The 27560-nt window shown below is 46.6% G+C and overlaps 1 protein-coding gene across 4 annotated transcripts in view; it reads right to left on the minus strand.

Annotated features, from left to right (window-relative positions):
• Positions 1–596: 596 nt before the first annotated feature.
• Positions 597–27560, minus strand: part of LOC133923900 (protein HASTY 1-like) — a 57482-nt gene continuing 30518 nt past the window's right edge. For all 4 annotated transcript variants that reach the window (XM_062369198.1, XM_062369196.1, XM_062369197.1 and 1 more), the window contains 9 exons: positions 14494–14595; positions 14318–14407; positions 14151–14231; positions 13431–13511; positions 13264–13359; positions 13134–13190; positions 13007–13051; positions 12870–12935; positions 597–1040 (listed from right to left, as the gene is read on the minus strand). In XM_062369198.1, coding sequence (XP_062225182.1) covers positions 999–1040; positions 12870–12935; positions 13007–13051; positions 13134–13190; positions 13264–13359; positions 13431–13511; positions 14151–14231; positions 14318–14407; positions 14494–14595 — 660 coding nt within the window. In that variant the 3' untranslated portion in view covers positions 597–998. The remainder of the gene's footprint in view (positions 1041–12869; positions 12936–13006; positions 13052–13133; positions 13191–13263; positions 13360–13430; positions 13512–14150; positions 14232–14317; positions 14408–14493; positions 14596–27560) is intronic.

Here is a 27560-nt window from a genome sequence, read left to right on the forward strand (position 1 = left end):
TAAGCACAGCTTGGCGGTGGCTGCTCTTGGTCAATGACGGCGTCACCAGGCGTCCCAGAGCTGGATGGACCGCTTAGCGGCGGGAAGATCTAGCAGCGGCGGGGCCATTTGTACGAATCTTGCAGATATCCAAAATCAAGTGAATTGCAAAATATATCCTAGAGCATCTGACCACTATTTGGGCTCGCATCAGAATCCGAGAATATTCCCCTACCGATAGCTAAAGATGCACACCTTTGTCTTGTTCGTATGTCTCAAGTGCAGCAAAACACTATTTTTCCAGTTCAAGATTTTAAGTACAAATTATGACAAATTGTTTTTTATAAAGAAAAAGTTCAGATATACAAGCTTGGCAAGCACAGTATCCCATCTCCAACCGAATCCCTTGCTATTCCGTTCCTTTCGCAAAGAAATTCTCGTTTCCTTCAGCGCTCCAATATTTTCCCTTCGCAGTTTCTATCACGAAGGAATTCCCACTTCCATACCCTTTACCTTGGGATTCTCTCTCTTTTCCCTTCACGAATCCGCTCAAAAGGGAAGCTATCGGAGATGAAGTGGAAATAAAGAGAATAGAAATAGAGAGAGGAATCAAGAAGGAAACGAAATGAAGGTAATATAGTTGAGGATAATATTAGTTCTAAATGTACATAGAGCAATAGACTAATATTAACACAGTCCAAAAGTATATTAACATCAGGTGACTTCTCCAAGATTAGAAGCTACAGCAGAAAGGGCTTCACCACTATCCAGTTCAACCAGCGTGATATACACCAGACTTCCAGCAGCAGTTCCACGAGGGCAGCAGCTCATGAAGACCATTGTTTCAAGAAATATGAACATGATAGTTTTAAAAGGGGAAAGAAGCTGCTAGCTTATGAAGACCATGCTTTCAAGAAATTGCTTGCATGATTTGCCCAAAAAGTTTGCTTCATACATCTGTTACACTCAGAATGTGGTTAAATCAGGTCTTGACGACGGTAACAAGTACAGTGCATCTGTCAACAATACTTCAGTTTTGGTGCTCCACCTAATAAAAACACCTGCACAAAAGAAAAAGGTAACAAGGATGTTCAAAATATTAGCAATGAATGAAATAAGATGATGGAAGAGGAAAATACAGCTCATAAATTTTGTCAAACTGAATGAAGCTCAAAGCTAGCAATTATCAACATGGACGAGGCCGGTGACACAACCACCATAATGACAAGTCAGTCTGAACAAATCTTTTGCACAATTAAATTCCGTGGGTCACTTCGTAGAAATGCTCCCATATTGTTTGCATTTTCTTTCCCCATGCCCCCATCCCTGCAAATATACATTCCCAGCACACCCCAATCCTAACTGAGATACTCCGAATGATTTATTGTTCCAACTACCAACCATGTCTTCATCGTACGGCAACAGCTAAACAGCTTGATCGCACGGAAAAATGCAAAAGGTTCACGGATATGAACACTACAACTAGCCGTTAGACTATTCTCATGTGAACCAAATCGCAAAGAGAAACATTTGCACATTTAGTGGCATGACTATGCCTCCTGACACATGTGCACAGGAGTTTCTAGTGAGACATAGGCCTAACTGAGCATGGACTTTAATACGCTGGGTTAAGATCGCCTTTTGTCAACAGCGTATGGGCCTATTATCCGAGTATGCCTGTTAGCCTGATTAAACCTGGTGTCTACTCGTTTCCCCTCCACGTACGCAATAGGGTGGCCGGGTACTAGTACCAGGCTGAGTTAACCTGGTTCAGAAAGTTGCTCTTATTCCACAGCCCAAAGCCCCACCACAGCCTCATCACCGCCTGCCCCCCAAAATCGATAGCTGAGGATCCAGTTAACCTTAATAACCTAACTTTTAGTCAAAAAAGTGGCTTATGGCAAGACATTTGATACAACTTGCCTCCACTGCCCTTCACTCTACCTCATCTCTTGCCCGAGTGCCCGTGGCCACCACTACTGCTCTGTCACCCGGCATTTGAAATTGATGTTTAGAGACAAGTGAACTCCAGAGGCCTAACCCAGTCAGAATCCTTATCGGAGCATGACTATTCAAGCGATAAGGGTGATAGAGATTCTGACTGACGTTCCAGAAAGTTGTCATGTGACTTCTGGTAAATCCGAACTCCAAAGTCTTTTTAGCTGTACATAGAGATCTAAACTTCCCAGGATGCCAATAAACAAAATGAAAAATTAAAATGAGTGAAACACTTAGAAATACTACGATCACAATATTGTTAAGTCTGCACGATCATCAATATTTAAGGAAAAGAAGTTGAAAGATACTTCAAGGAGCCAAAGATGGACCTGTGGTTGCTAATACAGATCCATCATATTTTTATCCTCAAGCACCAAACTAATATTTGCTACCTGTATACATGCAATAGTTTAACCCCCGCCCCACCCCCCAAAAAATAATTTGTTCGGACCCAGTTGCAAGGTGGGCCCATGCATTTCGCAGTATATATTGTGAACAAGAATTTGATAGTTCATTTGCATTTCCGATCTATACCACTGCTTTGGGCTTATTGACACAATGGAATCTGAGTGGAAAAATAAGTTTTGAAAAAATTGCTACCTGTATACATGCAATAGTTTAACCCCCGCCCCACCCCCCAAAAAATAATTTGTTCGGACCCAGTTGCAAGGTGGGCCCATGCATTTCGCAGTATATATTGTGAACAAGAATTTGATAGTTCATTTGCATTTCCGATCTATACCACTGCTTTGGGCTTATTGACACAATGCAATCTGAGTGGAAAAATAAGTTTTGAAAAAAGCCACTACATCGTACTCGTTTTTGTTCTCACTAATTTCGAACTGACTGTCTCACTTATGCTTAAGACAGGTCCCAAATTGTCCCCGACCAAAGAACACACATAACCCATCGAGCCATTGCCACATCTCCCCCTCCCTCTGGCCCTACCCCTCTCTGTCTCCAGACAAGTTGACCGGTGCTGTTCACCCCACTGGACTCCAGAGCGCCACTGTCCCATTTCGCCAAAATACCCAAACATTGTTAGCACTGGTGCCGAAGATTAGTGACTGACAATATATTTGTAAACGAATAGGGGTACCTTCGAGATCAAGGATCAAGCAAGAACTCAAGTAGACACGCGATGTAGATAGGTTCGGGCTCCCGGGTGGAGTAATACCCTACGTCCTATATGAATGTATCTGTATATATTCTGTGTACCGAGTACAAGCAATGTGTCTAGCCCTAGTCACAATGGAGATTGGATCTAGGCTAAAGCTAAGCTCGGTTGGATCTTGAAGTCGCCGAGTGTCTCTGATTGCTATGGTCTTGATGTCGCTTGTGTCGAGTTGAGGGTTTCTAGAGTTGAGAGAGAGTCCTTCTTCGGGGGTCTAAGACCCCGCCTTATATAGGGGTGGAGGCACCGTCTCCACCCTAGTCGTAATCGATAGGGAGTCCTTATCGGCCAAGGCAAGGCAGCTGAATCCAACCTGGATACTAGTCGTACTCGAGTCGGGTACCCCGATCGAGACCTTCCTAGGATGTCTTTGTGATCTCAGAGTCGATCTGACCTCGTAGATTCGGGTCTGCGATATCCGGAGTCATTAAGTATGAATACTTTATATTCTGTATACATCTCATGTATTCCTTCTGTGCATATACCATATAGTTAGATATTTGACAACTGGTAAATAACTTTCACCTTGGTCTCGGGTTACGTCAAAGTCGCGGCCACCCCACTCTATCATCAGCCACAATCTTCCCCTTGAGCCACAATCTTCGCCTACCGTTGTGCATACCACAGAACAGCCAAACCCAGTTCCTATTTGTCCTTCCCCTTGAGTGCCACCACGTCCAACTGGCATGTGGCCACAGCAGCGGTGGGGTGCCACCTCAACCACAGCATGGACTTTCCTACAGGGGTGGAGGAGCATGGGCAGCGGTCTCAGTCCAAGCCGAAGTAAAGCGAAAAGACACAGTGTCGCTTGGTGGAGATCATTGCGTTGAAGGTTGGAGATTGACAAGGAATGGAGGATAAGCTTCCAATTCTGGGAAGGGGTGAAGAGGAGCTCCATGCAAGGGGAGTGAAATTTGCGAAGTCTACAACCTAAGCTAGGGGAGTTGTCAGAGTGGCAATTTCATAATTTTTGGATGGCGTATAGCTAACTGTTCGCAAATCACCGGCATAGATGGAACATGCAACTCAAAATGTGGGCACAAAACAATTTTTTCCTAAAATTATATTCCCTATTTTCACATATCTACCTCTCCCCCTTTAAAAAGTTCTTCAAATTTCAAAAGGAAAAAAGAAAAGTCTAACCAAGAGATTTTCATGTTTAAAATTCCGATTCATAAATTCAGTTTTAAGCATCACATTCCAAATTTAGATTATATGTTTAAATTTTGAACTGTGAATTGCAATGATTGATTGACTGATTACCTTAACAATGTAGGCAGCCACCTGCCCAAATACTATGTAGGTTGCTTGCATTATTTTAGTTATAATAGTGGTAAACTCTGTAAACTCCGCCTATGTTGTTTCAACATAGCAACCGCCTATGTTGTTTCAACATTGTCGGTCCCAAGCTCGGATAAAGGAGAAGGGGGTGTGTTAGGCTTGGCGAGCCAGCATCACTACCCAGCGACATCTGAACCCGGGTGTGGTGTTAAATGAGCAAAGGTCGGGCTATCAACCCCTTGGTGCCGCACCGTATCTTGATCTGGATACGGTGATAAGTGAGCAAGGATCGGGTCGTTGCTTCCTTAGTAGCGCGTTACATCAGCACCCGGATGTAGGAAAAAATGAGCAAGGGTCTTCGCATTTTACTCGACGGGTGTAAAGGGTAAGGAAGCTAGCCGGACCAAGTATGATTCGTTTAGGTAGTTGGAATGTTCTCTAACGGGTAAGTCACGTGAGCTAGTTGATATAGTGGTTAGGAGGCGTGTAAATATTCTTTGCATCCAGTAGACTAAATAGACAGGCCAAAAAGTGAAGGAGGTGGAGAATACCGGTTTCAAGCTATGGTACATGGGAACAGCTGTGAACAGGAATGGAGTAGGCATCTTGATTTATAAGAGCATCAAGAACGGAGTGATGGACGTCAAGAGACAAGAAGGTCTTTGACTATAAATATCTTAGTCAAGCTGGTCTTTGGGTATTTGGTTACGAATGTAATCAGTGCGTATGCGCCACAAGTAAGTCTCAATGAGAGTGCCAAGAGGCAATTCTGGAAATTTTTGGATGACATGGTTAGAGCTATGCCTACTAGTGAGAATATTTTCGTAGGAGATCTCAGTGGCCATGTTGGTTCAACTACTGGGTTTAAGGGAGTGCATGGAGGATTCGGGCATGGCGATAGGAATTAGGAGGGCAAAGATATCTTGAACTTTGCTATGGCCTATGACCTGATGATAGCCAACACTCTTTAGAAAGAGGCAATCTCATTTAGTGACCTTTAGTAGTGGCCAGCACTCTAGCCAAATCGATTTTGACCTTACTAGGAGAGAGGGCAGACAAGCCTACTTAGATTGAAAATTGATACCTAGAGAGTGTGTTGCTCCTCAATATAAGCTTGTGGTGGCGGATTTTCGCTTTCGGATACAGGCTCATCGGGACGAAGGTACCAAAATCGCAAGGATGAAGTGGTGGAAGCTCAACAGGGGGCTATGTGAGTCTTTAAGGACAGATTGATTGACGAGGGACCTTGGACTGAAAACGAAGACGCGAATGACATGTGGGTGAAGATGGCAACTCGCATTCAGAGTGTGGCTTCAAAGGTGTTTGGGGTGACCAAAGGAAGCAAGTGCGAACCTAAATACACGTGGTGGTGGAATGAGGACGTTCAAAAGGCTATCAAGGAGAAGAATATATGTTACAAGCACTTGCATCATGACTGTAGTGCGGACAACATAGAGAAGTACAAAGCAAAAAAAAAAGATCACAAAGCGGACTATAAGTCAAGCGAGGGGCAAAGCTTACGAGGACATCTACCATCGGCTAAGTACAAAGGAAGGCGAGAAAGACATCTATAAGATGGCTAAAATCCGTGATAGGAAGACTAGGGACTTCAACCAAGTCAAGTGCATCAAGGATGAGACAGATCGGCTTCTGGTGAAAAATGACGAAATCAAGAATAGGTGGAAGGAATACTTGGACAAATTGTTCAATGGTGTGAATGAGAACTCATTAATTGAGTTGGATGACTCGTTTGAGGACACCAATAGACAATTTGTGCGAAGAATTATGGAGTCAGAGGTCAAGGACTCTAAAACACGGATACTTCAATTAGGTGTCGTATCCGTATCGGATATGCCTCCGATACGCGATACTTCAATTAGGCTTCAAAAAGGATGAAGGGAGGAAAAGCATTGGGCTCTGATGGTATCCCATTGAGGTGTGGAGGTGCCTTGGAGATATAGCAATAGTATGGCTAACTAGGCTGTTCAACCACATTTTTCGAGCAAACAAGATGCCTAAAGAGTGGAGAAGTACTTTAGTACCAATCTTCAAGAATAAAGGGGACATTCAAAGGTGTACTAATTATCGTGGAATTAAGCTAATGAGCCATACCATGAAGCTATAGGAGAGTGATTGAGCATCGCTTAAGAAGAATGACTAGCGTCATGAAATATCAATTTGGTTTTATGCCTAGGAGGTCAACCATGGAAGTGATCTTAGAGATACAGAGAACAAAAGAAGGATTTACATTTGGTTTTCATTGACTTAGAGAAGGCTTACGATAAAATACCAAGGAATGTCATGTGGTGGACACTTGAGAAACACAGAGTCCCAACAAAGTATGTTACTCTCATCAAGGATATCTACAGTGATGTTGTGACTAGTGTTCGAACTTGTGATGATAAGACCGATGATTTTCCCATCAATATAGGACTACACCAAGGGTTAACTTTGAGCCCATACCTCTTTGCCTTAGTGAAGGATAAGGTAACAAGGGACATAGAAGGAGATATCCCTTGGCATATGCTCTTTGCGGATGATGTGATCCTAGTGGATGAGAGTAGAAAGGGTGTTAATAGGATATTAGATGTGTGGTGACAGATCTTAGAATCGAAAGGCTTTAGACTTAGCAAGACTAAAACTAAGTATATGAAGTGCAACTTCAATGCTGCTACGCATTAGGAGGGAGATGTTAGTTTGGAAGGGCAAGTAGTACCTGGGAAGGATATCTTTAGGTACTTAAGATCAATGCTACGTAATGGAGATATTGATTAAGATGTTAGTCATAGAATCAAGACGGAATGGATGAAATGGCGTCAAGTATCTGGCTTTCTCTATGACCGGAAGGTACCTCAAAAGTTGAAAGGTAAGTTTTATAGGACTGAGATCAAGCCTGTTATGTTGTACGGCGCTGAGTGTTGGCCTACTAAAAGACGACACATTCAACAGTTAAGTGTAGCAGAGATGTGGATGTTGCGGTGGATCTGTGACCAAACATGACGGGATCGAATACTAAATGACAACATACGTGATAGGGTCGGGGTAGCACCCATTGAGGAAAAGATTGTTCAACACCGCTTGAGATGGTTTGAACATGTCTAAAGCAGGCCTTCAAAGGCACCTGTGCATAATGGAATCCTAAGGCGCATCGATAATATAAGAAGAGGCAGGGATCGACCTAATCTTACTTGGAAAGAATCTGTGAAGAGAAACTTGAAGGATTGGAATATACCCAAAGAATTATCTTTAGATAGGAGCGCATAGAGATTAGCAATCCACATGCCAGAACCATGATAGGGTCAACGACTTTCTTATTCTTGCTATTACTATTACTATTATAGTCCTTTCTTTTTTTTTCTCCTTTATATACTATCTTGTGGCTTTTGATGGGTTTCATCTCTAGTCTACCCCAATTTTCTTAGGATAAAGGCTTTGTTGTTGTTGTTGTTGTTATTGTTGTAAACCATGTAATGCCTACCAAAGCAACAGTTTAGGATAAACAGAAATTTCCACATATGAAGGAAAATTGTCACCATTTAAGTTGTTGAATTACTTTCTCCCTTATGTATAATTCACGAAGTATTTACCATTAGAAATCCTTTCAGTGATATTGCTAGCAAATATAACTTCCACTAAATATTTACTAAGAAGATAATTCCTTACATAGACAATACGTATCAAAACCCAACTATGAAATGTTTCATTATCTGGGTGAATAATTAGATTGGCACAGCATACTAAAGTAGCACAACAAAGACCCATCCTTCAGCTGAAATTTCCAAGTACTGATAGATAAGTCTTGATCACTTTAGATATTTTGTATGGTGTGTGAACACACCCTAGGAATTGTGGGCTGCAGATTAGATATTTGTAGCTTATTTAATGAGCACTTAAGGAGCAACCTGATCTGTCCAGGTTCAGTAGCCAAAACCAACTAGTATTCTAGTCTTGTACTCTATAAATATGAGTATATGCAGTAGCCAAAACCAACTAGTATTCATCTAGTCTTGTTCTCTATAAATATGAGTATATGCATCTCTGTATTGCAGCCTTGAGTTGCAGCAGTAAAAATCATCTTTTGCTTCAGTTAGCTACCTGTGTGGTGAGGTGAGAGGGACTTTTTCCAACACTTGGTACCAAAGATCTAGGTTCGTTGAGCCTGAGCCATGTTGTACGCACCAGTGCAGCGTGGCGAGGCGTCGAGGATGCCGTTGCGCCACTAGCGCCGACGCTCGCCTGCACCAACTCTGCGCAAGACCACGCCATCATGACGACGATGCCTGTGAAGTTATCGTTCAGCGGACCGTGAGCGAGCTCGGCGGCTCGGCGACGTTTCCCACCCTCACACATACCAACTACACAGAGTGGTCGTTGTTGATGAAGGTGATGCTGCAAGTCCGTGGCCTTTGGGACTCGGTGGAGCATGGCGATGCGGATGTCCAAGAGGATAGGATAGCAATGGAGGCCATCTTGCGCGCGATCCCTGGCGAAATGATTCCGACGCTCGCCACCAAGGCGACAGCGAAGGATGCATGGGACGCCATCAAGACCATTTGAGTCGGTGTCGACCGCGTCCGGAAGGCGAAGGCGCAACAGCTTCGGAAGGAATTCGAAGCAATCGTGTTCTGGTACGGCGAGGCCATCGACGACTTCTCCATGCGTCTGACCGGTCTCGTGGGAAGCCTGGCAACACTCGGTGAGGTGATCGACAAATCCAAAGTCCTTGAGAAATTCCTCCCAGTTATACCACCCAAATTTGCCCAGATCGCATTGTCCATTGAGAAGAAGAGGAGGATGTGCCCGCTCTACTCGTGCGCGCTAACGGAACAGACTCCGCCCGCCTCAAGTGATGTCCGTCTGGAGGGCTAGTTCCTCGACACAATCATGTCGAGGGCTAGTTCCTCGACACAAGCGCCACGAATCACATGACGGGGCGCATGAAGGTCTTCGCCATGCTGGATCGCGACATCGGCGGCACCGTCCGTTTGGGGATGGGACGATGGTCGACATCCGCGGCTGCGGAACCGTCGTGATCACTGGTCAGAGTGGTGAACATAGGGCATTAACAGGGGTATACTACATCCCTCGGCTGAAGAACAACATACTAAGCATCAGCCAATTGGACGAGAAAGGCGCAAGGTGGTGATTGAAGATGGAGTACTGCGCGTCTGGGACCATCAGCAAAAGCTCCTAGCCAGAGTCTTGCGAGGGCGCAATCGACTCTACGTTCTTCACCTCGATGCGGCTTCGCCAATCTACCTCTCTGCATGGTGAGATGGCATCGCCTGGCGTTGGCATGAGAAATACGGCCACATCAACTTACATTCTCTCCGGCGATTGGCGCGGCAAGAGATGGTGTGAGGGTGGCCACAGCTGGATCATGTGAAGCAGCTCTGCGACACGTGTCATCACTACGCAGCGGCGATCATCATTCCCGGAGCAAGCGAAGTTTCGTGCGGAAGGTGCTCTAGACTTGGTCCACCGCGATCTCTACATGCCCATTACTCCGGCAACACCCGACGGCAAGTGGTTCTTTCTTCTCCAAGTGGATGATTGCACCCGCTTTATATGGCTAATGCTGCTGGCGGCGAAAAGTGACACCGGCGGCAATCAGACGATTCCAAGCAGTGGTAAAATTGGAGAGCGATCAAAAGCTCTGCGTTCTCTGGATCAACCACGGCGGGGAGTTCACCTCCGTCGAATTCGTCGAGTACTGTGCTAATCACTGTGTTCAGAGGCATCACTCGGCGCCGTACTCTTCGCAACAGAACGGAGTCGTCAAGCGACGGAATCAGACGATCGTGGCCATGGCGCGCACTCTGCTCAAGCAGCATGGCATCCCTACAGAGTTCTGGGGCGAGGCAATCACGACGGCCATCTTCCTATTGAATCGCGCACCAACAAAGGCCCTCCACGGCAAGACGCCATACGAGGCTTGGCACAGCAAGAAGCTCGCGGTCAGCTTTCTACGCACATTCAGGTGCCAGGCATACATGAAGAAGGTAAAGCCGCATCAAGGAAAGCTAGAAGACCGCAACCTCCCCGTCGTCTTCTTTGACTACGAAGCAGGGGCCAAGGCGTACAAAGTGTTCGATCCAGTTTCCCGGCGGGTCCATGTCACTCGCGACCTTGTGTTTGACGAGGAGAAAGACTAGGATTGGAGAAAGACGGTCGCTGGCAATGGTTGGGACACCGCGAGTTCACGGTTGAGCTCTCGACGCAAGTGCTGGGATCTCCAGGGTCCATGGTGACGGGAGAAGGGGTAGCACGCAAGGCGTTGGATCGCCTGCATTTGGTCCAGAGGCATCGGCCAGTCTTGCGACGCCAATATCTACTCCAAGCATTGTTGTTGAGTTCGCCTCGCCGCCACCAGACTCTAAGGATCAGCTTGACGCGTACCACAGCTCACGCGCCCCGTTCGCTTCCCCCCACCTCAACAACGTGCTCGGTAGCGACACTCAGCTACCAGGTCTTGCAGCGCGCGTAACTGAGGACGGTGAACTGCACATGTTGAGTGCAGAGGAGCCCTAGTCCTTCGCTGAGGCATGATCGAGAAGCGGTGTGGCACGAAGCGATGAAGGAGGAGTTACGGGCGGTGGAAGAAAACAAAACATGGCGACTCATTGAGCTCCCATCGGCCACCACCCCATTGGCCTCAAATGGGTCTACAAGTTGAAGAAGGACGCCGCCAGCAACGTGGTTCGCCACAAGGCACGCTTGATGGCAAAGGGATATGTCCAGCGCGCGGGAGTGGACTTCGACGAAGTATTTGCGCCGATCGCTCGACTTGAGTCCGTAAGGCTCATGATCGTGATCGCGGCGCATCGTGGCTGGACAATCCACCACCCTCGACGTGAAGTCTGCATTCCTCATTTGGGGCCTTGAGGAGGAGGTCTACGTCACCCAACCTCTGGGGTTCGCCGTCAAGGGAAAGGAGCACTTGGTCTACAAGCTCGACAAAGCGTTGTATGGACTTCGTCAGGCTCCGCGTGCTTGGAATTCAAAGCTTGACAAAAGCTTGCTCTACCTCGGTTTCAACCGGTGCACCACTGAGCACGCGGTGCTGGCGAAGGACGGCTCCTTGTGGGGGTCTATGTTGTGACTTGATCGTGACTGACGGCAATCCGAAGGAGGTGGACATATTCAAGGAAGAAATGAGAATGAAGTTCAAAATGAGCGATCTTGGATTGCTCTCATTGTACCTTGGAATCGAAGTCAAGCAAGGTAGAGGTGAGATCTCGCTGTGCCAGTTTGCATACGCTGATAAAATCATCGCCATTGCCAGTATGTAGGGCTACAATCCCTGTCTAGTCCTGATGGAGCCACGATTCAAGCTGAGCAAGGTGAGCTCGGCATCGGCAAACGGACTCCACGGCATATAGGAGAATCGTGGGCAGTCTGCCATACCTCGTCCACACACGGCCAGACATCGCATACTCTGTTGGCTATGTCAGCAAATTCATGGAGTCACCGACGACAGAGCATCTAGCTGCTGTAAAGAGGATTCTACGCTACCTCGCGGGGACTCTCTCCTTCGATGTTCACTACGTTGGAGGAGAAGAGGAAGCCCGCCTCATAGGCTATTCAGATAGCAACATGGCAGGGGACGTTGACACTCGCAAGAGCACAAACGGCGCCATCTTCCTCGGATCGAGCCCAATCAGCTGGTACTCCCTAAAACAGAGAGTAGTAGCTCTCTCATCCTACACGGCTGAGTACATCGCAGCCACCTCCGCTGTCTGGCAGGGTGTGTGGCTCACACGTCTACTGGAGAGCTCCAGAACAGAGAAGCTGAGTCCTTCGAGCTCAAGATGGACAACAAGGCGGCAATTGCGCTAAGCAAGAATCCGGTCTTCCATGAGCGCAGCAAACACATTGACACGCTGTACCACTTATTAATACTACTGAGCAGCTCACGAACATCTTAATGAAGCCATTAGGGAGGGCTGCATTTCAAATCTACGCGCAAGGATCGACATGATCCAAATCTGGGCCGAGGAGTATCAAGACTTAGGGGGTGCTTGACAGATAAGTCTTGATCACTTTAGATATTTTGTATGGTGTGTGAACACACCCTAGGAATTGTGGGCTGCAGATTAGATATTTGTAGCTCATTTAATGAGCACTTAAGGAGCAACCTGATCTGTCCAGGTTCAGTAGCCAAAACCAACTAGTATTCTAGCATTGTATTCTATAAATATGAGTATATGCATCTCCGTATTGCAGCCTTGAGTTGCAGCAGCAAAAATCATCTTTTGCTTCAATTAGCTACCTGTGTGGTGAGGTGAGGAGAGGGACTTTTTCCAACAGGTACAACGAATGCAGATTAAAGTCACCATAAAGAAAATGAATAGAAGATCAACTTTTTTCAAGCACAGTTACAATGGTCATACAAATAAAAGTCCCAGTATAGTGCATGAAGATTAAGGTTACTAACCTTTTGAAGTGGTTGCTTAAGTGTCTCATAGTATTCATGTTTATAGTGTCTTGTGGTCACCCAAAACTGAAAAGTTGAAATAAGTAAATAAACACAATAATACCAATCATATCGCATAGATATCTAATTCTCTATACCTGTTGAAGATTTTCCTTCCACAAGTAAATTGTATTACTAACAACCTGTCAAGTCAACCATTTGAAGTATTAAATTTCACCCAAGGGAAATCTTTATAAAAGAAAGAAATACATTTACAAGGCCTACCATTCTAAACGCATCTTGCCAGTTGATATCCTCCATTTGCAAGATGTTTTGATAATCCTAACATGAGTCATAAAGAATAGAGTTCAATTCTTTTCTTACAGTACACGAGAATAATAGTGACAAAACATACCATTATTCCTCGGATCACAAGACATTTGTCAATGCACTGCCTAGAGAAAACCACTTTCTTGAATTTGTCTACTGAATCTGAAAACAATTTATTATCCTACAAAAGAAAGAACATGGTCATTATTTGAAAATGTAACCACAGTAATGAATTTATCGGTAGAGAAGTACCCAGTCCATAGAATCATCATTAACTCTGAAAAAGCCTTCTGCATTCAGCGCACTCATCAAATTTCCAAGTTCATTCTTCATCTGAAACAAGGTTGTCAGAATCCCATTTCAAGTACTACAATCCCATAATCTGATATTTACTACACCAATTCGATCCTAGCTAGGATCATAATTTGGTAGAATCTTATGATTGATACAATTCTAGAAAACTTTTGGTAGACTCATGACATAAATTTTGATACAATCAAATCCGATCCTATGTTATTATACTTTGTGAAATAAAAACCATATTTCGAATGCTCGGACAGCTCAAAATCAATTGAGCATGTTGCCCTGAATCTGCCATAATTGTCAGGCTTAGCATATTACAGTATGACATAGGTCAAAAATTCGATAGACCATGTCGTATTAATTGAATTCTGAGATAATTCGCAGTTTTCAACTACAAAATAGACCATTCAGAATTCAAGTTATTCATAATAATAGAAATCTTTGGTTCAAGAAAGGTAACAACAGAAATCTTGTGTTGAAAAAAACATCTACAAAAAGAGTTAAGCACGGTAGCATTAAGATTTAGAAGTTCAACTGTTTCTTTTGCTTTTAAATGTTATACGAAGTATCTTCCCACTCTTGTTAAGATAAAAAAAATAGAATGGTAAACAAACAGCTGGCTATGATTAAACAAGGTAAAAATACAGAACAGGGATATTTTTTATATACCTCATCACTTTTCAGGAGAGATGTTAAGCACTGAGAGTAAGAGGATATTTGATGTTCCCATTCAACAATTATAGCCCTTCGCTATAGAAGGGTTAAAAGGAGTTAAAAAAAATTGTGTAATATCTTTCTTCTAAAATATGTAAACAATTGTCCCAAGTAAATAGAACCTCAAAGGACATTTTCATGAGATCATGGTCCAGTGTTGCAAACGGACTGTTCTCAAAGTCACTGGCAACAACATTATGGACAAAGTCATCCTGCAAATAATGGACACCAAATAATTAACAAATAGATGTGAGCCCTATAGAGCAACATTTCAGATAATAGAAATTAATAGTTGTACCTTAGAACAACTAAACTCGTTCATACGATGATCCAGTGAGCCTGAAGCCAAATGATTGTCAAACTCTTCATGCAAGCGTACTTGTTCTTCAAACCTAAAATACTGGAGAAAATGCTACTAATTGAATATTTTTTCGTCAAATACGCAGGAGAACCAATGTTTAAAAAAGCGCTGGCGCTGGGCATGCAGTCAGGCACCACCTAGCGCCTAGGCGTGCCTAGGTGTCGCCTAGGCGTTTCTACTTCTGGCAAATAAACATAGAAAAATAGAGAAAATAGGGAAAATAATGCATATTAGCACATAAAAGTAGGGGAAATAGGGGAAAACTCCTAGACCAAAAGCCTAGGTCTAGGCAAGGCGGTGGAGCTTCACCTTGTGCGCCTAGCCGCCTAGGCGATGCTTTTTTAAACAGTGAGGAGAACTGCGTATCATTGCATTCATAGAAAAGGGAAGGCAAACCACTTACAACACACACAACCCTTTAGTTCTAGTACATCAGATGCGCGACAGAAAGAATTACGCACGACCACGACCTAATCGTTATCAGGGCCACAAGCTCCTGAGGTCCATGGGAGTCTCAACAGTACGCTGGTCAGTGAGAGAAGCACGATCAAGGAGTTCCTGAATGTACTTTTCTTGGGACAGATAGAAACCCTCAGGCGTGGAAGAAACCTCAATTCCAAGGAAGTAACGAAGAGGACCTAGATCAAACATGAGAAACTGCTCACTGAGGCGTGCCTTCACAAAGGCAATGTACTGAGAATCATCTCTAGTAATGATCATATCATCAACATAAAGAAGGAGAAGTGTCCGACCACGAGACGAAGTGTGGACAAAAAGCGCCGGATCATGAGTACTGGCAGAAAAATCAGCAGCACTAACGACAGAAGCAAAGCGCTGAAACCAAGCACGAGGAGCTTGCTTAAGCCCATAAAGAGAGCGACGAAGGCGACAAACCATACCCTCAGGGACGGAATACCCAGGCGGAGGCTGCATATACACCTCCTCACGCAGCTCGCCATTAAGAAAGGCATTCTTAACATCAAGCTGAGAGATGGACCACGCACGAACAGAGGCCACAGCAAGAAGAGTGCGAACAGTGGTCATGTGAGCCACAGGAGCAAAGGTCTCATCATAGTCACGACCATGCTCTAGCTGAAAACCACGCGCCACAAGGCGAGCCTTGTAACGCTCAAGAGAACCATCAGATCGGGTCTTAACCTTGTAAACCCACTTGCACGTGATAGGACGAACATGTGCAGGAAGGGAAACAAGATCCCACGTGCCAGTGCGCTCAAGAGCAGCAATCTCCTCTGCCATCGCATGCTGCCATTCCTGATGATGAATAGCATCGTGGTAAGAGGTCGGCTCGAAAAGAACAGTGCCAGCAACAAACCGGTCTGGAGGTCGAATCAACCGACGATCACGAAGGGCATAGTGGGGAGACTCAGGAGGAAAATCCTCTACAGAAGATGACTCACCAGAAGAAGACACATCAGACAAAGATGCATTGGGAGAAGGTGGCACATTAGAGGAAGGCATGGCAGAAGATGGATCTGCAACACGTCGGTCACGTGTGTAGAACTGTGTCACAGGCGGCTTATGATCATAGATAGTACCAACTAGAGCCTGAGAAGAAGGCTCCAAAGACGACACCACAGAAGGATCAGAAGAAGAGGGCACCAAGCGTGAGGACTAAGCAGTGACAATAGGAGTATCAGGAAAAGTCAGGAAAGAAAGTGGCTCAACTACAGATGCATGAGAAGCATCTGAAGAAGGACGAGGATGAAAAGGACGAGACTCATCAAAGGTAACATCCCGAGAGATCCTAATCCGACGTCCAATAGGATCCCAACAACGATACCCCTTATGTTCAGCACTATATCCCAGAAAGACACACTCAACAGACTGAGCGGTCAGCTTGGTGCGCTCTCGAGGTGCAAGGAGCACATAGCACACACAACCAAAAAGACGAAGGCTGGAGTAGTCAGGCGTCTTCCCACAAAGATGCTCATATGGAATCCCACCATGCAGAGCTGATGAAGGCTGGATGTTAGTCAAATAAGTGGTAGTAGAGACAGCATCAGCCCAAAAATGAGGTGGAACAGAAGAGGCAATCATAAGAGCACGAGCAGTCTCAAGAAGATGACGATGCTTAAAGATGGCCAAATGGGCCGTGCTTATTGGGCCGGCCCGAGGCACGGAACTGTAGGCACGGCCCAGGCACGGCCCGGCCCGAGCCGAGATGGGCCGGGCCGGCACGGCACGAGGCCACGGGCCGTGCTGGGCCGAGCGCGCGGCACGGCGGGCCGGCACGGCACGGCCCGGCTGAGACGGGCCGGCACGGCACGGCCCGGCCCACGGGCGGCACGGGCACGGCACGGCCCGGCACGGCCCGGCTCAGGCACGGTTGGCCCAGGAGGCACGGCCGGGCCGGGCCGGCACGGCACGCGGCGGCCCATCACGGCACGGCCGGCCCATCACGGCACGGCCGGCCCGGCACGGCACGGCCCACCGTGCCGGCTCGGCACGCGGCGGCCCACGGCACAGCCGGGCCGGCACGGCACGGCACGGCCCACCGCGGGGGGCACGGCCCGGCCGGCACGTGGGGCACGATGGGCCGGCGGGGGCACGCGGGTTAACGGGTTAAACGGGCCGGGAACGGCCCGTTTAACCCGTTAACCCGATATTTTTGAATTTTATAGCCGTTTTGTGACCGTTTGAGCTCCAAAAAATTCGAAAAAAATTGCAAAAATCACCATTTTTCACCTATAAATAGAGGAGCACCTTGCCCTTCCATTCCACACCAGCAACACCATTTTCTCTCTTGTTTCCTCCTCTCATTCTTGTCTCAAAGTTCGTGAGAATTAGCGATAATTTGGCAAAATTAGTTTGAATTATTGCAAAAAAATCCGAGCAATTCCAAAATCGTCATCCTGCTGATTTGCTATCTTGAAGTTGAAGAAATCTTGGTGATTTTTTTGCATCGTTGTTGAGTCTTATTTTATTATTAGTTTTATTATTTGATTATTTCTAACTCTGAATATTTGCAATTTTTGTAGTGTCATTCGACATTGATCATGGATGCCGGTGATCATGATACATCCATAGATCATGATTTTTTTCTCCAAGGACTCACAGGGGACTACGGCCCCTTTGATACTAGTGCTGCAGGTGATGATGGACCCGACGGTGAACCTCCGGTTGGTTCACATCCAGATCCAGGTGATGCAGCAGGAGTGCCATCGTCAGGCTCTACAAGTGCGCACACATTAGCAAGCAGCGGGTCTAAAAGATCAATTGCCGGTACTTTCGAAGTTTGGCAAGACTTTGAAAGGATCTACAAAGAGGAAGATGGGGTAAGTGTCAGGTATGCTAAGTGTTATATTTGTAAAAATGAATTATCTGCAAAGCCCTCGGGTGGAACGGGGCACTTGAAGAGGCACGCCATAAGTTGCAAGCGAAAGAGTGGAGCAGCCATGAAGCAGACGGTGTTGCAGTACAACCCCGACGGCTCTGTTCATCATTGGGAGTACGACTCTGCCAATGCTCGAAAAGAGCTATGTCGCTTCATTGCAAGAGCGGATCTACCACTCAATATCGGTGAGTCTGCTGCATTTGAAGATTACATTAAGCAAGCTCATAATCCTAGGTTCACGCATGTTTCTAGACAGACAACTAGTAGGGATATGGTAAAATACTACAATACGTGTCGTAGCAAACTTAAAGAAATGTTGCAAACATGTACATTTTCAGTTGCTTTGACCTCGGACATATGGGCAGGTAGGGCTAGAGAGGATTATCTTAGTGTGGTTGCTCATTTTGTTAATAATGATTGGGAATTAGAAAAGAGAATAATAGGTTTTCGCTTGATTGACAACGCGCATACCGGTGAAAATATTGCTGAAAAAATATCTCAAGTAGTTGCAGACTTTGGCCTCACGAATAAAATATTTTCTATCACTTTAGATAATGCCGGTGCAAATTCTAGAGCAATGGATATTCTTACTCCGTTGTTTAGTACTTATGCTGAATCTTTCTTGTTACATCAACGTTGTGCTTGTCATATTATCAATCTTATAGTAAAATCCGGTTTGAAGAGGTTATCGCGATACTTAGAAGATTTTCGTACTGCAATATCTTTTGTGAACTCCTCTAACCAACGAATTGCAGCATATAAACAGTATTGTGTTGCAATGGGTGTGCGTCCACGTAAGTTTGCTCTGGACATGCCGGTGAGATGGAACTCTACTTTCTTGATGCTTAAAAATTTGATACCATATAAGAGCACATTTGGTGTGTTTATTCATACACATTACCATCAGCATGGGGGTCAAACTTTACTCACGGAAGCGCATTGGTATGTTGCTGAAAGGATACTGGAGTTTCTTGAATTTTTTTATGATTCAACTGTGAGTTTATCAGGAGTTTATTATCCAACATCTTGTTTAGTAGTGCATAATATTGTTGAAATTGCTACTCATTTAAACAACTATGAAAATGACAATCTTTTAAGAGATTGTGTAGTTCCTATGAAATCTAAATTCTTAAAGTATTGGAAAGAAATTCCTTTGTTATACGCTTTTGCCTTTATTTTAGATCCTAGAGCTAAAATTGCAGCTTTCTGTAGAGTTCTCGCAATTCTAGGTGATGCTCTTGGCCATGATTATTCTAATTATTATACTAATGTTCGTTCTAAGTTATTCGAAGTTTATAGTAAATATGAAACAAAGTATGGCGGAGTTCGCCTGCAACGACCTCCACTAGCACCCACAACAAGTAAGAAGACGACAACGTGGGGAAAAATATTTGGTGCAGGTTCTTCATCAAGAAGTTCAGACTCTTCGTCACGATCGTCTACGGGCACCGGAATTCCAACATCCGGAGGGGAGCTAACTACCTTCATCGACAGTGACGTTATCAGCCACGAACAAGAAAACTTCAACATACTGCAATGGTGGCATGAGCACAAGACGAATTATCCAGTTCTTTCACTGTTAGCGCGAGATTTGTTAACGGTTCCTGTATCTACAGTTTCTTCTGAGGCTGCCTTCAGTCTTACAGGAAGGATAATCGAAGAGAGAAGAACAAATCTGTCAAGTGAGATGGTTGAAATACTCACCATAGTAAAGGATTGGGAACAAGCTGAAGCACGAATGCAACACACTGCAGAAAATACTGAGCTTGAAGAATCATTCCAAAATTTGTATCTAGATGCTGATGAGAACGTGTAATTTTAAATTTTCTGAGCTAGGTTGTACTCTTTTTTCCTTTGCTAGAAAGGTTTTTAATGAGGCAACCTATCAATAAAGCTCATTTTTAGAATTAATCATGTGCCCCTATTATTTCTAAGTTTTTTTATTCATGTTTTTTGTTTATTTTTTTAAAATACCCCCCGCGGCCCCACCCCCACCTACCTCTCCTCTCATCCCTATAAATACCATCTACTCCATCTCAAACTCCACCCTGCCCACCCATCTCTCTTTTCCTATTTGCTAGCCAAGTAGCCAGTATTCACTTCACATCAAGAAACTAATTCCATATTTCAATTCATGGATCAAGGCGCCGAGAACTCAGGTGTATGGTCTCAAGTGTGGCAACATTTTGAAAAGGTCTTCAAAGAAATTAACGGGGAACAGGTAAGATTTGCTAAGTGTAATATATGCAGTATAGAAATAGGTGCCAGATCTTCACATGGAACGGGACACTTGAGGAAGCATATGAAAAATTGCAAGCAAAATTCTGGGGTTTCTAATGAAACCATGTAATTTTCGGAGCATAATCATTGGTTGTACTCTTTTTTCCTTCTAGTAGAAAGGTTTTTAACGAGGCAACCAATCAATAAAAATGTTATGTATTTATTTTCCATATTTTTATTGTTTTTTTGATTTTTTAGCTATTATTTTTGATTTTTTCCTATTTTTTTGAGTGCTGACGGGCCCAACGTGCCTCCACCGTGCCGGCCGGGCCCGTCGTGCCTTCCCGTGCCGGCCGGGCCCGTCGTGCCTTCCCGTGCCGACCTGGCCCGTCGTGCCTCCACCGTGCCGATCGGGCCCGTCGTGCCAAACGGGCCTATCGTGCCTCCACCGTGCCGAACGGGCCCATCGTGCCGAACGGGCCCATCGTGCCGGCCGGGCCCATCGTGCCGACCGTGCCGTGGGCCGACGGCACGGCCGGCACGGCACGGCCCGTAACAGTAAATGGGCCAATCGGGCCGTGCCGATTTCGGGCCGTGCCGAGATGGGCCCGTGCCGGGCCGGCCCGATTGGCCCATTTGGCCATCTTTAACGATGCTTGCGCTCAGCAACACCGTTCTGAGCATGAGCACCAGGACAAGAGAATTGGGTAAGAGTGCCCTGCTCCGAAAGAAACTGGTGAAGGGCTCCAGAAAGGTACTCCCCGGCAAAGTCAGCACGAAAAATCCTAATAGCAGTGTCAAACTGAGTACGAATCATGGTGGCAAAAGCCTTATAGATAGATAAAGCCTCACTACGATGTGTCATGAAATAAACTCATGTGTGGCGAGAAAAATCATCTATAAAAAGTATATAATATCGATGGCCCCCTTTCAAAACGAAGGGAGCCGGACCCCATACATCAGAATGAACAAGATCAAAAGGACGCTTTGACACTGACTCACTAGAATGATAGGGAAGCTGAATCTGCTTACCTAGCCTACATCCCTGACACTAATCCAACGATACATCACCAGAGACGGATCCCAAAAGACCACGACGAACTAATGTAGACAGACGCGAACCACAAAGATGGCCCAAACGATGATGCCACTAAGCAAAGGACGATGAAGACGAAACAGCAGAAGCAGAGCCAACGAGACTGGCAGAGGCAGCGGAAGGAAGACGAAGCCAGTCAAGCTCCCAAAGGCGCTGAGAATCACGTCGACGAGGGCCAGTACCAACCAGGAGACCCGTGCTGCGATCCTGAACACAACAAGAGTCAGAGTCGAGAATGACACGACAACCATGATCAGTGAGTTGGCCAGCTGAGATAAGCTGCATGGTCAGTTTGGGAACATAAGAAACAGTAGGAACATGAAAAGAGTCAGACAAAAGAGTGCCTCGTCCTGCAACAGAAAGGGGTGATCCATCTGCGGTATGAACAGTGATAGGGATAGATGGAGTACTAATGGAAGAAAGATTGGTACGATCATGAGTCATGAAAAGATGCACCAGAATCAAGAATCCATGGAAAAGTACATGGAGCGGAAGTGGAAAGTGGTCCCTCAGTGGAAGGCTGAGAAGCAGCAGCAGCAGGATTTGACGGTGCAGAGGCCGGAGTAACAGAACCAGCAGCTCCAGGAGGTGCAGAGGTAGCAAGGTGACGAAGCAACATGAGAATCTCCTGTGTCTCAGAACTAGCAGAACCCCTCTGAGAACCTCCAGTACCAGGACTACGAGCACTACTCCCACCCTGTGATGTACGACCACCACGACGACCCTGAGCCTTCTTCTTCCTGTAACAATAATCCTCCACATGTCCATCCTTATCACAATACTTGCAATGAAGACCGCCACTCCCTCCAGCCCTAGAAGAGGGCGCCACTGAAGAAGGCGCCGCGGGCGGAGGAGGAGGCGAATGAACAGCCAAGGCAGAAGGAGACTGTAGCAGGCCTGCAGTACGAAGACGTGTCTCTTCATTACGAATAGCAGCAAGAGCATCCATCAGAGACACACAAGGCTGACGAGCAAGCAGCTGAGTACGAAGCGGCTCAAACTCAGCACGAAGACGGGTCAAGAAGTCATATGTACGCCGTACCAACAAAGCATTCTTCTGACCCCTGCAGGACTCACAAGTGGCAACTGACAACTGAGGACTAAGAGAATCAAGCTGACGTCATACAGCAGACATCTGTGCATAGAACTCCTCAACTGTGGCATCACCCTGCTGTAACAGCTGCTCCTGGCGTAAAGCATCAATATACAATGACTGACCTGATGGCTCATAAAGATCATGAAGAGAAGTCCACATCTGATGTGAAAAGTCAAAGTAAACAATGTCTGCAGCAAGACGCTCTTCCATACTGGCAACAAGAATAGAGGCAGCACGAGCATCCTCATCCAACCAAGTCCGGTATGCAACAAAATCTGTATCATAAGCTGACAGATTATCATCATAAGAGGCAGGCAGCTTCGCCTTGTCATCCTCTGAAGCATTCTCGGGAATCACTGGCGGAATAGGGCATACAGGCTTGGCTGGACATGGCAGATCACCAGTAAGAAAATCCCAAAGACGAAGACCCTTCATGTGCCACGTCATTCGTGGCACCCAGTCGCGATAATTAGTGCCATTGAAAAGCACCAGACATCGCGGAACCTGGAGACCACCTGACAAAGGAGTTGAGGACGACATCCTGAAGCAAAAACACCTGTCGACGGCAAGAGCGCAAGTGAAAAGCGGCAGTCGACGGCAAGTGAGCAGAATAGAAGCGGCGGCGGCGGCACTTTTTTTTTTTTTTTTTTACTCTAGCTCTTCCTTCTTCTGGTGCTCACGGCTCTGTTGAACAGAGCAAAACAGTGGCACCGCAAGAGAGAGAGGAGCAGAGGCACGGCGCGGTCCCGTCAGCCGGGAAGCCGGGTCCCCAGCGCGATCCCGACAGCGGTGGATTCCGGCGACCTAGCGGCGGAGGGCGAGTCCCCGACGGCGGAACCCGAAGCCCGACGAACCCCGACGCAGCGGGTCCCAACGGGGGTGAGGCGAGGTTGGCGGCGGGGGACACCGTCGGCGGGGGGAGGTCCTGCAGCGGCGCGAAGAAGGCGGCAGCGGGATTGTAGAGTCCGGCGGCGGCGCGATTTCAGTGGCGGCGGGACAGGGCGAAGCGAGGTCGGCGGCGGGGGACCCCGTCAGCGGGGCGAGGTCCAGCAACGGCGCAAATCGGGCGGCGGCGGGACTGCAGAGTCCGGCGGCGGTGCGATTTCGGCGGCGGCGGGACGGACGCCGACGACAAACTGCTGGAACGACGGCGAGCCGATCCGGCGGAACAGTAGCGGATCCGGCAGCGGAACAGTAGGCACGCAAGTGCAACGTGCGGTGGAAAAAAAAATTGGCTAGGGAGAGAGAGAACGAACCCTAACCCTAGTTTTTGGCTCTAATACCATGTTATGAATAGCACTTGTATTCATCATAGGGGCTCTAGGCCCAAATATATACATGTACAGGTGGGGGCAAATATGCAGGAAACCCCTTATACAATGGAGAAAATACAAATACACATATATATCTAACACTTGGCACCCAACAAGCACCACATCTTGGCATCATCTCTGATTCGCGCAGAATAACTTGGACACTCGGAGACGTACCCTAAAACACACATGCATTTCGATGCTTCCACAGCCACCAAGCGACCAAAATTGCCAGAGTTGAAACCTTTTCGCTGCGGCCTGGGAACCCTCAACTGCGCATGTCGCCACCACTCCTAGAAAATCAGGTCTTCCTGTTGTAGTGTAAGTTGTTGTAGGCCGACAATTGTGAGCACCGAGAAACAGACATTCCTAGAAAAGACACAGGATGTCAATAAGTGCTGCACCGTCTCCTCTTCTTGATCACACAGCGAGCAATGCTCCGGATGTAGAAGGCCATGCCGCATCAGATGATCCAAAGTCCAACAACGGTACAAAATTGCTAACCATAAAGTACTTACAACGAGGTGGCGCCCACAACTTCCATATCTGCCTCCAGGGAGAAAAAGCAATGGACCCAGTGAATAAACGGTTGTATGCTGACTTGCTGGAGAACTGCCTGAGGCAGATGGCATCCAGATGTGTTGATCATCCATTTTAGGCTGCAACTCGACCTCCGCCGTGATGTCCCAAACATGGAGGTACTCCACCAGCGCCACCGTGGTCAGTCCACCTCTAATGTCCCGTACCCAACTATTCCCTTGCAATGCGTCATGAACAGTTCGCTTATTAAGGATCCTTTTGGGCACCAATGCACAGAGCGATGGACTGAATTTGCAAGTTAAGCCTTGCCCAAGGACGATCCGGTTGCGACTTTTGAAACCACAACCAGCGCATCCGTAGCGCCCATCCAAGGTTCTCAAGGTCATGTACACCTAGGCCACCCAATTCAAAAGGTCTGCATACACGACGCCACGCGACCAAGCAATGACCCCCATTATCTAGTTCGTGTCCTTTCCACAAGCAAGCCCGTCACCTCTTGTCAATAGCTTTGATTACCCATTTTGACTGCTCCAAAGCGATTAGCAGATAAATTGGAATCGCCGTTAGAACAGCACGTACAAGAGTAGCCCTTCCTGCCAGATGAATCAAAGCAGCCTTAAGGCCCGATGCATCACCAAACCATTGGAAAATTTCTTTGACGAGCTCAAGGTCACCAGCACAAGGCTGAGGAAAGAGAACCATGTCATCGGCGTATAAGGAAACTCGGTGGCTACTCCCACATGTGAAGAGGGGCTGCAACAAACCCTCCATGTTCGCCTTGCTGATCAACGCGTTCCGGACATCCATCATGATGATGAACAATATTGGAGATAAGGGGTCTCCCTGCCGCAGTCCCCGCTGACACTCAATTTCCTCACCTGGCACACCATTAACTAGCACTCTTGATGTGGAAGGTCTCAAAAGCTTACATAGGAGGTTGCACCAATTCTGACCAAACCCTAGGTGTCTCAACACTTGAAGCATGAAATAGCACGACACCGAGTCGAAGGCCTTGGAAATATCTAGCTTGAATAGGACCCGTGGCTCCTACCGGTGTAGCTCTTGCAGTTTGCTACACCAGAACAAAATTATCATGTATACAACGCCCTTTTACAAACGTGCTTTGATTGGGAGATACCAGGGCCATGAGCCGAGGAGCAAGCTTGTTAGCCATAATCTTCGTGACGAGCATTGTGAAACTGTGTTTTAGGCTAATAGGCCGGTGATCCTTGACTTTGAGAGCTTCAACCAACTTGGGCAGAAGTATGATGAAAGCAGAATTAAGCAACGGGAGGTTCCTTGCATCACCATGCTGTAACGTGTGAACTGCAGCCATCAAATCACTTTTGATAACAGGCCAACAAACCTTGTAGAATCTCCCAGTAAATCCATCTGGCCCTGGAACTTTGTCGGATGGAAGCTACTAGATCGTCTCCAATACCTCCTCCGAGAATCTCTCCTCCAACTCTGTGAGATCATGAGGCTCCTGGTAGAAAGCTTGGAGGTGCAGGGTAGCTGTTCATGACTCTGTTGTACCAAGCAGATACGATTAAAACTCCCATGCAGCCTCCTGCTTATCTTCTTGTTCTGTGAGAATTCTATCTACCACTTGAGTTTTGACCATGAAGTTTTTCCTTTTTCTGTACTAGGCATGCGGATGGAAGATGTGTTCGCATCCCCTTCTTTCAACCATCGACTCGAGATCTCAAGCGAGCAATTGTGCGTTCCAGAGACCTAAAGCCAAGACAGTGGCGCTTCAATTGGAAGCTTAGCCAATCCTCACTAGCTGAGAGCGTACGAGGATCCCGAGCGACCTCTAATCTATGCAATATTTCATTTGCAAGACGCAACTGACGCTTGATATTGCCCACCACCCTTCTCTGACTCTAGGACTGCAAGTCACGAGCTAACCTTTTTAGCTTGATAAACACTGCAGGGGGCAGAACGCAACAACTGGGCCAGTCTAGGAGCGCTCCACTTCCTCAATAAAATGTTCCATCTTTGGCCAAAAACTCTCAAAGTGAAAACGATGTTTGCCTTGAACATTAATCTTCAGTCCCAGAATGCGAGGACAGTGACCAGAAATCAATGAGGCTGAGCTTTGTAGGATACAATTGGGAAAAGTGTCCGCCCAATCAGCTGTACAGAATACTCGATCCAAACGAACTAAGGTTGGTGCTTGCCTCTCATTGGACCATATGTACTTGCACCCAAGCAACGCTATCTCCTTAAGCTCACATCATTTAAGAAGCGGCAGAAACAACCATCATAGCCCGATTAACATTCGAGTTATTCTTTCCTTCTGACATATATATGAGATTGAAATCTCCCACTACTGCCCACGTGCCTTGACAGGAAGCCCGGAAATCCCAAAAATGTACCTTCTACCTATCCAATTACGGGCCGTAGACGCCAGTGAACCACCACTGCAGCCCGTCCAAGGAATTAAACTGAACTGAGACCGAGAACATGTCTACCCTCGACACAATCGCTCGGAAGTTGCAACTTTTCCAAGCCACTAAGATCCCACCTATGGTTTCATCTGCTGGCAACACAACATATTGGTCAAAATCCACGCCAAGCATTGACATTACCATGTGACGAGAAATAGCAGGCCGTTTTCTCCTGAAGACATACAATGTCCGGCCGGGTAGAACCCACAACCTCTCGAAATGAGTCGCGCCTCGCGGAGAAGTTGAGGCCGCGCACGTTCCAAACAAGTATGCTTGAAATATTCTTGGTTAACAGTTTACACATGACCCATATCACAATGGCTAATTCCAAAATACCAAAGCACTGCACTACCACTCGTCGAGCGGAGCCCAACCGAAGAGTGCAGCCAAAGCGACAATATGTGCATGGGACAACAGCTTGTTGAAGAGTCGACCATAAGAATCATGTGCTTGCACATCAAATTCTTCACATCCTGTAGAAGGTCTAAACGCCACATGAGGTCCTCTTGGGTCTAACAGACTGCTGACGACGTTGTGCCATGTCCAGCTTTGGTTCGGTTGACTAGCCTGCTGTTGCGCCTTGGCACATAGTCAGGCGGTAGACGCTCGATTTGCCGTTTTGGAATAACAGGCATGTGCAAGAGCCCATCAAGTCGTCAAGTGACCCAATCGAGGAAGGCCCGAACCAAAGTCATAAGCACAGGTGCATCATTTTGCTGTTGGGCTCAGCCTTTGGGCCGCCTCCTATCGACGTTTTTGCATTCCCTGGGCTAGTAACGGCTGACGTCAAGAGCATGGCAAGGAACTAGACTAGTCGTCACAACTTGCACATTACCCATGGGCCGAGCTGGTTCCGCCAAATCCTCTCACGCCTGAGCCTGGGAAGCGCTACTGCAGCCGTTGAACACCATATCTTCGTGGTGCCTCGAGA

This window comes from Phragmites australis, chromosome 7 (assembly GCF_958298935.1).
Source record: "Phragmites australis chromosome 7, lpPhrAust1.1, whole genome shotgun sequence".
NCBI lineage: Eukaryota > Viridiplantae > Streptophyta > Magnoliopsida > Poales > Poaceae > Phragmites > Phragmites australis.